Source organism: Thermobia domestica, chromosome 5, assembly GCF_964235325.1.
Source record: "Thermobia domestica chromosome 5, izTheDome1.hap1.1, whole genome shotgun sequence".
In the NCBI taxonomy this organism is placed as follows: domain Eukaryota; kingdom Metazoa; phylum Arthropoda; class Insecta; order Zygentoma; family Lepismatidae; genus Thermobia; species Thermobia domestica.
This window is the reverse complement of record NC_137458.1, coordinates 301,777,448-301,790,200: the sequence shown is the minus strand read 5'-3', so window position 1 is coordinate 301,790,200 and position 12,753 is coordinate 301,777,448. Positions and strand designations below refer to the sequence as shown.

Below are 12,753 nucleotides of genomic sequence, written 5' to 3'. Positions count from 1 at the left end.
AAGTATTTATCTGTTCCAGTTAAGTGACAACAGTGTGTTTCAAATACACGTAGAAGTTGTAAAAACTTTTTTTTTTTTTTTTTTAACAAATTCTGTTGTTTTAACGCAATGAATCGCATTTCGTTAGAATTGTTTATATCCACTAAAGCGTGCAATGATAGCACGCAGATTATTGCTAGCTATGCTTGATTTACAACTTCAGTTTGTTAGTTTTCTTTACTTTTTCGTATTCAACAGAAAAAAAAAAGTGTGTTTTTACCTAACACGTTAAATATGAACCAATTTTATTTTGATAAACAACTGCCTGGACATGGGTATAAATCTAATGTTTACTTATACTAACGTAATTATGGTTACTGTAATATTTTCATCGTGAACATATGATTCTAGTACTGCTCATGTAGAAGAGATTCCTTTCTTTTCTTTCTTTCTGGGAAAGTCGAATAGAAATATTACTACTACTAAACACGTAGTTAATGTTTAAATATTTTGGGTGTATTTTAGTTAACATTTGTTTCTGATATTATACAGCTGCCCAAGTATAACTTATTATACGTGTCCATAAAAATACTACCATGCTTTGGATAATGGCTCCATCTGGCTTTGGATAATCGTATTTAAATGAAATTGGTCACATTTGAAAGGAAAACTCAAATATTTTTGTACATGCAAACAATAGACAACAATGCCAATAACGGATGGGATCAAACACAGAAAAAGTAAATTCACTCATGTTTACTTTGTGCTCACTAATTGGTAAACACACTTGTGTTTACTGCTCAGTAATTAGTTATTTTCACAACTGGAAGAGGAAGAAGAAGGCAATGACTTTATTTCCCAACAAAATGGAGCACCCTTTTCACTGGCATTTACATGTTCTGGAATGGAATATCTGAATGAACGGCTTCCAGGAAGATGGATTGGACGTAACGGAAGTGATGATAATGTCTTCTACAAGTAGATGCCAAGGTCGCCTGACTTGCGGTATGTGACTTCTTTTTATGGGGTTACATAAAGGATTGTGTCTTATGTACCCCTATTGCCTCAAAACCTGCAAGAAGTGCAAGTTCGTATCAGTGCTGCCATTCAGTTCATTTCATCATATATGTTGGAGCGTGCGTGGTGTAAATGGAAATATCGTCTTGATGTTTGCATCGCCACTCGTGGGGTCAAGGGCGCCCATTTCTTTAGTTTCCAAAGGGGGAAGGGCAAGTATAAGCGACGTTTCAAATATAATTTCAAATTTTGCTGTAACTAATGTAAAAATTCTATTGGGTTTTCGATATTCCGAAGTACAATTTCTTCTAGGGGGGGACGAGCACCCCACCTTGCCCCCTTGATGGGCGCCCTTGCGTGGGGTATATATGAGGTATAGTAAAAAATATTTGAGTTATTTTTCAAACGTGACCAATTTCAATTAAATACAATTAACCAAAGCGACGTAATCACTTTAAAGTATGATAGAATTTTTATGGACACCCTTTACTTTTTGAGCACAATGCTTACAACAGGGATTTTCAAAGAATGTGCCGCGAAAATACACTAAAATAAATAAATAATGAAATAAAATAAAATTGGACATCATGAACGTATACAAAAAAGATACAGATTGTCAATCCTTCCGTCTTTGACGCAGTTTTTAAACTTTCTTCCGGTATTTAAAAAAATGACAGCAATTTTTTTTTTTTTTTTTTTTTTTTTTTTTTTTTAGACCTGTCACATTTTTGTTTTAAGAAGTTGTGTGCATGATTCTTGCGCATTGAGGTACATTTTAATGTTAAGATTGTTCTTGCAATGTCACATTGGTGTAGTGTGAATATAGTATTGATAGCTCATTAAACCCAGTTGATACGATCACAACTAAATAGATACAGTTGTAAATTAGAACCTCAGTTCTTAGAAATCGCTGTATAGCTGTTTAGTGTACTTTTTTAAAAAATTAAACACTTTTTTATTGATTTATAATAGCCGTAAGGTCGTAACAAAGAAAATTTTATTTTGAAGAAAGACAGAAATAATAATAATAATAATAATAATAATAATAATAATAATAATAATAATAATAATAAAATGGATGGGTCATATCATTACAATGCTTTTCCTTCAAACTCTCATCGATATTTCAGGCAATATTATCGACTGTCTTTCATCGAGACAAGTTGTAGCTTAAATTGTGAGAGATGTTCTTGTAATCACGTACCAGAGCATTGTGTTACAGTGCAGGGGTAAAAGTGAGGGGAACGCGGAAGGATGCCGTTCCCCCACTTCCTAAAATACAAAATGGGCAAAGATGGGCACGGAGGGCGACTTGACGTCATGCATCCCGCTACCTTTTCAGATCCACATGTACCTCTGCTTCAGTGACAAAGAATGAAATATTAGAATCTATGCGTTCCAGTAGTCAAACTAGTAACGGAATGTATGCATAGAAAATGCCTTATGTACAGTTTTTCAAGTACCAAATTAATTTATAAATAACATAAAAATACACTGTTTCAGCCAATATTAATTAATATTCTCTATTTATAGGTTAACTTCATGAAACTTATGGACATTTTTAAATACCCATTAAAACTTTGCTTCTTCTTTTGGTAAAGGGCTTAATCCGGTTGCATTGATGGGAACAGACTTTGGGAGAGATGGCTGAAATTTAGCTCAAATATAGAAGAGACTATGTAGATTCTATATTCCAACAGCAAATTGTCTTAAAATAGATAGAACATAGTCAAAAAGCATGAAACATTAACATTAATATCAATCGAAAATTAATGAAAAACAAATAATTCCTTCACTTATCTCAAACACTAAACAAGAAAGATGGCTGAAATTCAGCTTAAATGTAGAAGAGGCTATGTAGATTCTGTGGCAGAAATTCAGCTTAAATGTAGAAGAGGCTATGTAGATTCTGTGGCTGAAATTCAGCTTAAATGTAGAAGAGGCTATGTAGATTCTGTGGCTGAAATTCAGCTTAAATGTAGAAGAGGCTATGTAGATTCTGTGGAAGAAATTCAGCTTAAATGTAGAAGAGGCTATGTAGATTCTGTGGCTGAAATTCAGCTTAAATGTAGAAGAGGCTATGTAGATTCTATGGCTGAAATTCAGCTTAAATGTAGAAGAGGCTATGTAGATTCTGTGGCTGAAATTCAGCTTAAATATAGAAGAGGCTATGTAGATTCTGTGGCTGAAATTCAGCTTAAATGTAGAAGAGGCTATGTAGATTATGTGGCAGAAATTCAGCTTAAATGTAGAAGAGGCTATGTAGATTCTGTGGCAGAAATTCAGCTTAAATGTAGAAGAGGCTATGTAGATTCTGTGGCAGAAATTCAGCTTAAATGTAGAAGAGGCTATGTAGATTCTGTGGCAGAAATTCAGCTTAAATGTAGAAGAGGCTATGTAGATTCTGTGGCAGAAATTCAGCTTAAATGTAGAAGAGGCTATGTAGATTCTGTGGCAGAAATTCAGCTTAAATGTAGAAGAGGCTATGTAGATTCTGTGGCAGAAATTCAGCTTAAATGTAGAAGAGGCTATGTAGATTCTGTGGCAGAAATTCAGCTTAAATATAGAAGAGGCTATGTAGATTCTGTATATTCGAAAAGCAAATTGTCCTAAAATGAATGGAACATTGTAAAACATTACGAAACATTAAAATCAAAGGAAAATTAATGGGGAAAAAAAAATTAAATCGCCCACGTGTCTCAAAAACTATAATAAGAAGATAGCTAATTGAAAGCGTCTTGCAAAGACATAATGAAGAGTTTAAAAAACGATGTATAGCACGTAAGATAAATATGGATAGACTATTCCTAAAAGTGAAGTTTTTTTGAGTAGAATCAATAATAATAATCAATAATCAGAAATATATGTATCTTCTATGCATCTTCTTCGAATTACCCAGGGCGCCCCACGAAGAGGCTACGTGAACGAAATATCTCACATCTGGATTTGGAATCTCCAGACTCGATTTAGCGCGCAATATGATTTTTGACATGATCACTTAACACAGCCTAGTCCTTATGGCAAACCGAATAGCTCCTTAGCCTGTAAATAGAGAATACCGTCCACTTTTAAGTTATTTGTAAATTAATTGGAACTAGTAAAACATTTCCTAGTGCATGTAAAGCATTTCCTATACAGACTTTACGTTATTAGCTAGTTTGATTACTGGAATACATAGAGTCTAATATTTCAGTTTTTGCCATTGAAATACAATGCTTTAGTACGTGACTAGCTGAACATCTATCACAATTTATGCTGAAAACCACCTCGATGAAAGGCAATCGATAATTTTGCCTGAAATATTGATGAGAATTGAAGGAAAAGTATTGTCATCATAGAAACACATCAGGTCAGTATTATCTTATGTTTGAATGTGTTTCTTACGTTTAATTTTTGGATTAGAAGATCCAATATATTTCAATTAAAAATTTTCTTGTAAGCCTTGTATCTGGTAAACTACATATTGTGTAGCAAAACCGAAACTACCACGTAACTGAGTATGATGTGCTTATTCCGTAGAGAATACGAAAACTCGATTTAGGGGCCGTTCAAAAATTTTGTGGCCCCCTGATCCAGAAACTAATTATTGGCCGAGATAGCAACCTTCTGATCCATTCTTGGTTTTCCTAATTTCCTTGTATAAAAAGTTTGGCAACTTTATTTATTAAATATTTTAATAATGTTATTAGTTAACCATAATCCTTAGAGAAAATGTAAAAGTATAACGCAAACATCAGTATTAAATTTCAGAATCCAGAGAACACATTTGAAACACGTAAACTCAACTAATTTGTGTTCTATTTTTAAGTTTTATAGTTTTGGCAAAATTATCTCTATGCCGACATTATCAGACCTTTTAGAAACGATGTTACGATATTTGAAAATGTTATAACCGATAAAAAGAAATGAATGAATGTCTCTTACCTGAAGAAAACGAAATATATATATATATATTCTTATTTTTACTGCAATGTTGCTCTTACAAATTCAGTTCTTATCACTCCATTTTTGCTTTTTAATATTCGATATTTATTAGTGTTGCCAGATTATGAACTACAGTAGAGTCCCGATAACTCGGCCTAATGTGGACCGGAGGGTGGCTGAGTTTATGAAAATGCCGGATTATCGGGAATGGAGTTAAAAAAGAATAAGTACAAGTGTTTCCTCAGAAAATACAGTACTGTACTTGTATGTATTGATTGCTTGAGAATATAACAGAGAATAATCTGCTCAATTACCTTTATACAAAATGAAGAATACGTACTTTATGAAGGCATAGAGCCTTTACTACACATGAAAATGAAAATTAATGAACACACACTGTACAGTAATTTACCTGATAAGACAAACCTCAGAGAAATACTTTATGAAGGCATAAAACTGGTGAAGGAGTGGGAGTGCGGGATGAGGGATCAGGCGCACGTGGGCAATGACCTTGAACGGGTCTGCATGCGGAGTGTTTTCGTCCTGCCAGGGTGGGGCCGAGTTATTCGGAATGCCGCGTTATTGAGTGCTGAGTTCTACGGACTCTCCTGTATAAAATATCTAAACTCTAAAATTGTAAGTAAAGTCTTCTATAATTATATTCCATTTTTTAAAATTACCTTTGTTCATATTGAGATGTAACAAACAATTTCAGTGACAAACAGTTTATAGTTTTATACATTTTGTTAGTAGTTTCAAAACTGTGTGATGTTCATTATAATAGTAGACGTAAAATTTTATTTTCTAGGTAACCCAAATGACAAGGTGATTTATGCTCGTACAAAGAGAATGACGTTTCCTGGTCGACTGGAGCGCCGTCATTCCCTCCGCCTCTTTGGTACTAAAAGACTGTCGTCGTCTCTGCATCGGTGTGGCTCGTTGAAGCTCTCCCCCACCACGGCTAAGCAGTTGGTGGCGGAGATGAGCAAGCAAACGGGATCCCAGACAGACAATACAACCACAGACTCCAAGGAGAACCAAGAGAACCAACCGACAGGTAGGAGCATCTCTCTCTCTACACCAACCAAGAATTGGGTTTTGAATTTGTACAAAGGATTAATTTGTAGTTTCTCAAAAAAACGACTCAGACGATTTTATTCATATTTCATAAATAAAAAAAATTAATAACCTGACAATATGACATAACTCATTTGGCCTGAAAAATGTACGAGGTATAGTTTATTCTTCAGGGTGAGTTCTTTCCGGACGATTTTCTCTAAAATGACAGCTAATTTTCTTCATTATTCATAAATAAATATTTCATTAGTAACTCTATGATATTGTATAAATTATTCCTTACGAAAAAAAAAAATCACAAGGGGTAGTAGTTACTCTTGGACATGAGTTTCTTTTCAGACTATTTTCTTGAAAAAAACGACATGGGGCGATTTTGATCACATTTCATAAATAAATATTTCATTATTATTCTTATAATGTTGTATAAATCACACACAAATCCAAAATATAAAAATATCCACACAAGAGGTAGTTTATTCTTGGGATGCGTTTTTACAATTTTGTAAAACACCACTCATGCAATTTCGTTTACCTTACTTTTGGGGATGAGTTTTCCTTCAGTAAAGTTTTCCGAAAACGCCTTAAAATTTTGTTCGTATTTCACAAGAAAATGTTTCATTAATAACTGCAGCACTACCTGATTTAGTTTAAGAAATTGGAGCAAGAAAGTTTAGTGTGGTGGTCCGTAACTTTTATTGCTTTTTATTGTTTTTCAGAATAGTTTTTGAAGACGTTGTGAGCCGAGTATTGCAAGGTATTAGAGGCCACTTAGAAAAAAATATACACTGAGTGTATCGTTGGGAAATCGAGGAGAAAAAAGTATATAATTAATAGAAACGATATAATTGATAGAAACTCAAACAATGCTGCCTTAATTAACAGCATGACATACTAAAAATAATACAAATTTTTCTATTTTTCCTTTGCTTGTTTTACATGAGTGAAAGGAAACAATGAAATGCAACTTACCACAATTATAGATAATGTTATTCTACAACAGAAAATATGAACCTAAAGATTTTCAGAGTTTCCAGATTATCATTTCCCCGAAAAGGAGGAACAGTTAAGACAGCGACTAGGGGAACGAACTCAACTGCATTTGATTACGTATCATGTTGTTTTGGTTATTATGAACTACTTTCTAAATAACATTATTATTTAATTTTAATAACTGTATGTTAAAATATTTTGATTATTACAAACTAAATACAACTATTATTTGGAAGGTAGTTCACAGAATACCAAGACAACATGATACGTAATCAAATGCAGTTGAGTTCGTTCCTCTAGTCGCTGCCTTAACTTTGATTTTGGGGGAAATGTTATTCTGGCAACACTGTAGTTTCTATAGATAGCAATACTAAAAATCCTTCAGGTTCATATTTTCTGTTCTAAAATAGCATTATCTATGATTGTGATAAGTTGCATTTCATTATCTCCTTTAACTTATGAAAAGCAAGCGAATGAAAAATGGTAAATTTTGTATTATTTTTAGTATGTTCGGCTCTTAATATCTCAAAACCACTGATCGCTTTATTTTATATTATTTTTTTGTAATTACTACCTCTAAATGAAACCCTAGGGGGCGCGGTGGCTCAGTGGTAGAGCGTTCACCTTCGGTGCTTGGGGTCCCTAGTTCGATCCCAGCTCATGTGGACTTTGTGGTGAACAAACACCGTGCTCGTGGGTTTTCCCAGGGTTCTCCCGTTTCCTCCCACTTTCTTCATTCCACCATTTCATTCATCTCTCATCATCACCGTCTCCTTTCGCCAAACCGGCATAATCGTGGGACATAAAACTTAAAAATTTCATTTCATTTCATTTTCTAAATGAAACCCAAATTTTGACGGTACTCTTTATTTTCCCGTTATTTGGGAAATTGCGAAAACAACGGTGGATCTCAGCTAACAACTTCGATTCATTTGACATACTATTTTTAGCGCTTTCTGACCCTTGCTTCTTCCTACCATTAAGTTTTCTGTTGTCAACATAGAAGAGAACTCACTTTGCATCTGGTGCTACAGTATTTCTATTAAAACTCCCCAATATTTAATATTTTTATCCGCACTTTGACCATGGACGCCAACACTTCTACCGCAAAGTGACACATCTCAGCAATTTTCACCACGGGCGGAAATATTCAATATTAATAGGGAATACAGTAGCATCAGATGTAAGGTAAGTTCTTTTCTATATTTAAATATGCATTCTAGATAATCTACGGATTATTATTTGTATTGTCAGCTTTAGTCAATGAGCAAAATAGTCACGAAATCTGTTGGAACCACTCAGGAAACCTTCATCCTACCTAGCTTATCCTCGATTGACAAATTTTTCTAGTTTCGAGTAGTGTCTGGTGATAATTTCTTCATGGATTAGTATAGAATGTGTTTTTTTATCGTTGTCTGAGACAGTGAATGCATGCGTTATATTTATAGTTTATAAATGTTTTAAGTTCATGAATACTTCCGTGGTTCTTCACGTTCTGATGAGCGTATTAGCACTGGTAATTGTCAGCTTTGTTCTTGATAGCGGTAGAAAAGCAATAGTTATGAGTGAAACTGCTATAGATTTAATTATCTCTATTTATCTTAATCATATGAGGACTGGTGTCACGAGGAGGAAAATTGAAAAACAATTAAGAAATATTATTCTGTTCATTCCAATGAAAGTGAAAAGAAAGAGAAAAAAAAATAAATAAAAACGCCTCGGCTCCGATTCAAAGTACAAACTCCAAGCATATCGATAGTTACAGCCTTACTTATGCATTTGTTGTAATTGGAATCATCAAGCGAATACAAAACGTATTAAAGTAAGACTTCTTTTCCAAACATGTTAGTAATTACGTTAAATTGGACCTTCTTCATTAATTAACGAATTATTTCTCAATGTCTGAAATTCAAGGAAGAGTCAAGAAATTTTGTTCTGATTGTGTATAAATCAATTGGTGTTTCACTTCTTAACAGACCCCCCCCCCCCTAAATTTTCCATGACGAAATATGATGCCAGAAAGCGCTGGACTAACAAGCTTGTAATACATGAAATTCAGGACTAAAAGTTTTGTAGCCCAATTAAACTTTCAATCCCAACGGGGTCGCGCTCGCTCAGAGGTAGAGTGTTTACCTCTGGTGCATGGGGTGCATGGTGGTTTGATCCCAACTCGCGCTAAGTGAGCTTTATGGTGGACAATCACCGTGGCGGTACCGTTTTCTCGGGGTTATCACGTTTTCTCCCACTTTCTTCATTCCACCATTTCATTCATTTCTCATCATCACTGTCTCCTTTAGCCTAGCCAGCATAATCGTGGGACGTAAAACTTACAGATTTCATTTCAGTTTTTCATCCCCATCATTTAAACTTTCATGCTACTGCATATTATCTCATTTTAATATTTAATTCCTTTAACAATCCATGTTCTTCTTTGCGTGAAGAAATAAGAATCAATTATAGAATGAAGTATATTTCGTTTTGACTCTAATTTCTGTGTTTTGTGTAGAACTTAGCATATCAGTGTGTTTTACTTTTTCCATAATGAATATGTAATTAATTGTATATAAACGATGGGTCTTCACGGTAAAATTTTCATTCTTTTTCTTACTGCACCAACAAAATAGTATGGGAACTATTGTCCGTTCAAAGTGGTAAGTGGTGCGGTACATTTTCTTCGCATTCAGTTGGTTTTTTAATATAAATTTCTTATAAATTTATTTCTTAGCACGAATTTTTCTTGCACTACTCTTGTTTACATATTCTTTTCCATTTATATATATATATATACATATATATTCCACTTTTTACTGTTTTTGAGAGATATGCACAAAAGCTTACAAGACCAGCTCACATGTATATTTTAATTTAGTTTTGCATGTTAATATCGGAATTGTTATCACACTAAATGTGTTTCTATAGATATTCCCACTGATAGCTAAATTCTGATGTAGTATATTGAATGAAGTTTTTATTTATTTATTTTTCTTTAAAGTGTAGTATTACTCAAATAAACATGCACATAGTTAGCTATGTACTTTACGACACTCACATTGAATATGCCAGACAGTGTCTTTTCAATATGGTCTTGATTTTCGTCTCTTATTTTGGTTTTTAATACTAACGTTTCACAATCTCTAACGTCGTCCATTATCAATTAACAACAGTTGGAGCTTCGGAAACATTTAAATATTTTTGGAAGTGGAGACATTTAGAGCTTCGGAAACGTTAGCATCAGAAGACGTGGAAAAGCTAGAACATTTTTATTTTCATCAAAACTTTCTCTATCTTCTTCCATTGTTAAGTACAATAGATAGAGCTTCGGAAATGTTGGCATCAGCTTTGAAAATGGAAGCAGCAAGAGCTTCGAAAACATTAGCATCAGCTTTGAAAGTGGAAGCAGTTACAACATTGAAACGTTAGCACCAAATTTGAAAATGGAAATAGTTAGAGTTTCGAAATCGATAGCATTAGCTTTGGAAGTTCAAGCAGTGAGAGCTTCGGAAACATTGGAATCAAGTTTCAAAATAAGAAGCAGTGAGAGGTTCAGACACATTTTCATCAGCTTTGAGAGAGGAAGCAGTTAGAGCTTCGGAAATGTTAGCATCAGCTTTAGCAATCGAAGCCGTTATTAGAACCTCGGAAACGTTGTCATCCGTTTTAGAAATGGAAGTAATTAGAGCTTCCGATATGTTAGTATCAAAAACTAAACCGCCGTGCAGAAAATCAAAAACAACTCCATCATTATCAACGAAGTTCGTTACTGAATTCTCTATGTCTGTGTGTATGTCCGTCTGTCTGTTATTTGCGAGTTTTTCAATTTTGAACCCTGCATTCGATAAGGCATCAAAAACTATCAGAGAAAGTGATTAAATTTTCGCGTCCTTTTACCGTTCCCGAAATATTGGCCCAAAAATGGCCGACTTCCAGAGATTTAAGGAGCCATATCTCGGGAACCGTAAGTCATAGAGAGATCATATATGAGTTGATCAATATCTAAAAGGATGGTAAGTATTTTGATACCAACTAGTAACCGGTGGCCACTGTCCAACTGGCCACTGGTTTGGTTAATGGCCAATTGACCAGTGGCCACCAATTAATATTGGTACCAATATGTTTTCCATACTCTTAGGTATTGATTAACACCAATATAACCTCTCTATGGCTTACCGTTCCCGTGATATTGGCCCAAAAATGGCCAATTTCTAGATTTTTAACGAGCCATAGCTCGGGAACCATAAGTTGTACAGAGATGATATTAGTGTTGATCAATACCTAATAAGAAGATGGTGAACATTTTGATACCAAACAGTAACCGGTGGCCACTGATTAATTGTCTACTGGCCAACTGACCACGTTCCCCAGATACTGGCCAAAAAAGTTCGAGTTTCTAGATATTTAAGCAGCCGTATCTCGAGAACTGTAGTCATAGAGAGATGATAGTTTGCTAATTTTTGCGAGAAAGAGAAGGTGGGGATAAAAAGATTTACATCTAGGAACAATGATAGTTATCCTTCCCGCTCCATATCTCCATTGTTTTTAAGTTCGTTCTGGCAATGCTCTTGGAGCATTCTCAACTGGTTATCTCTGCCGAAACTTTGTGGTATTATATAAATAATATATGTAATATTCTGAGCTACAGAGTATTTGAAAAGGTGGCTCACTATGCATAAACAAGTTTGGTATGTAAGCCTATACATAATTTCTTAACACATATTCACAGTAAGATTGAACCACGTCCCACACAGAAAATCGGAAAATTGCCTTTTCAATTTACTTTCTTCTTTTGCTTTCTTTCTTTTCTTTTCTTTTCTTTTTTTGTTTATTTATTTTAAATTTTAATGGTTAGCGCCCAATCGCTTGTGTTGTTCATGGTTCTCGTGAAGAGACAGAATGTTGCTGTTAACCCAGCATCTTGAGGCAACTGAATAACTACTTGAATAAAAGACAATGAACTTCTGAAGTCAGAAATATCGACGAAGGAATTTATGTGCTAACCACACATCACTCAACTAGAAGCCGTCTAGCCAATCATAGCTTTTGAGGATTTTAATAACAGAAAGGTTTTAAGTAGCACAATTATTACAGCAAAGGAAATTCTCTAAAATACCTTCATATTTACGCTAATTTTAGACTTGAATGGTAATGTTTTTATTATATCAAAGAAAGTTCTCTAAAATGCCTTCAAGTTGACTTTTATTTTTATAGACTTGAATGATTCTTATCCCGAAAAGTTATGTATTCAAGGATGGTGCTCTCTCAAGAACACTATCAAGGAAGTACTCGCTATTTTTGATAATTTATCTTCAATAATATGTTCGTTTTTCTGTCTCAAACCATTTCTTTGAATGTTAGTGTTTGAATACAAATGAATGGTTCAGAAGATGTTGCTAGCGCCATTGTTTTCTTCGATTTTGTGTTTTTGCCTAAAGTATGTTGGAACTCTTAAAGTCTAACGATTAAAAAAAAAAAAAAAAAAAAAATGTTCCGTGAACATAGATTTGCCAGATTTTGTAAACGAAAAACCGGGACACCAATTTCAGGTTTTATATATAAGATTACGGTTTCTACTCATTTAGTCAGAATCAATTCACTACCTGTCTTTTCCAGATTAGTATTCACAATTTCTTAGTTCATTCTATATATACAGTTAACACAAATGAAGCTCCACAAAGGATGTATAAAGAATGTGAATAGGTAACATAAGGAGAGCTGCCTGGTGTCCCTTATTCCGAATTTCGATTTTTTGTGTTTAACAGGTCCTAAATA

The 12,753-nt window shown here is 34.2% G+C and overlaps 1 protein-coding gene across 2 annotated transcripts in view; it reads left to right on the top strand.

Annotated features, from left to right (window-relative positions):
- Positions 1 to 12,753, top strand: part of ko (Stork-head domain-containing protein knockout) — a 540,883-nt gene that overhangs the window by 510,751 nt on the left and 17,379 nt on the right. Inside the window, exons 6-7 of one of the 2 annotated variants that reach the window (XM_081760381.1) lie at positions 5,729 to 5,977; positions 9,612 to 9,638. In XM_081760381.1, coding sequence (XP_081616507.1) covers positions 5,729 to 5,977; positions 9,612 to 9,638 — 276 coding nt within the window. The remainder of the gene's footprint in view (positions 1 to 5,728; positions 5,978 to 9,611; positions 9,639 to 12,753) is intronic. The other variant, XM_081760382.1, reaches the window with a different exon arrangement.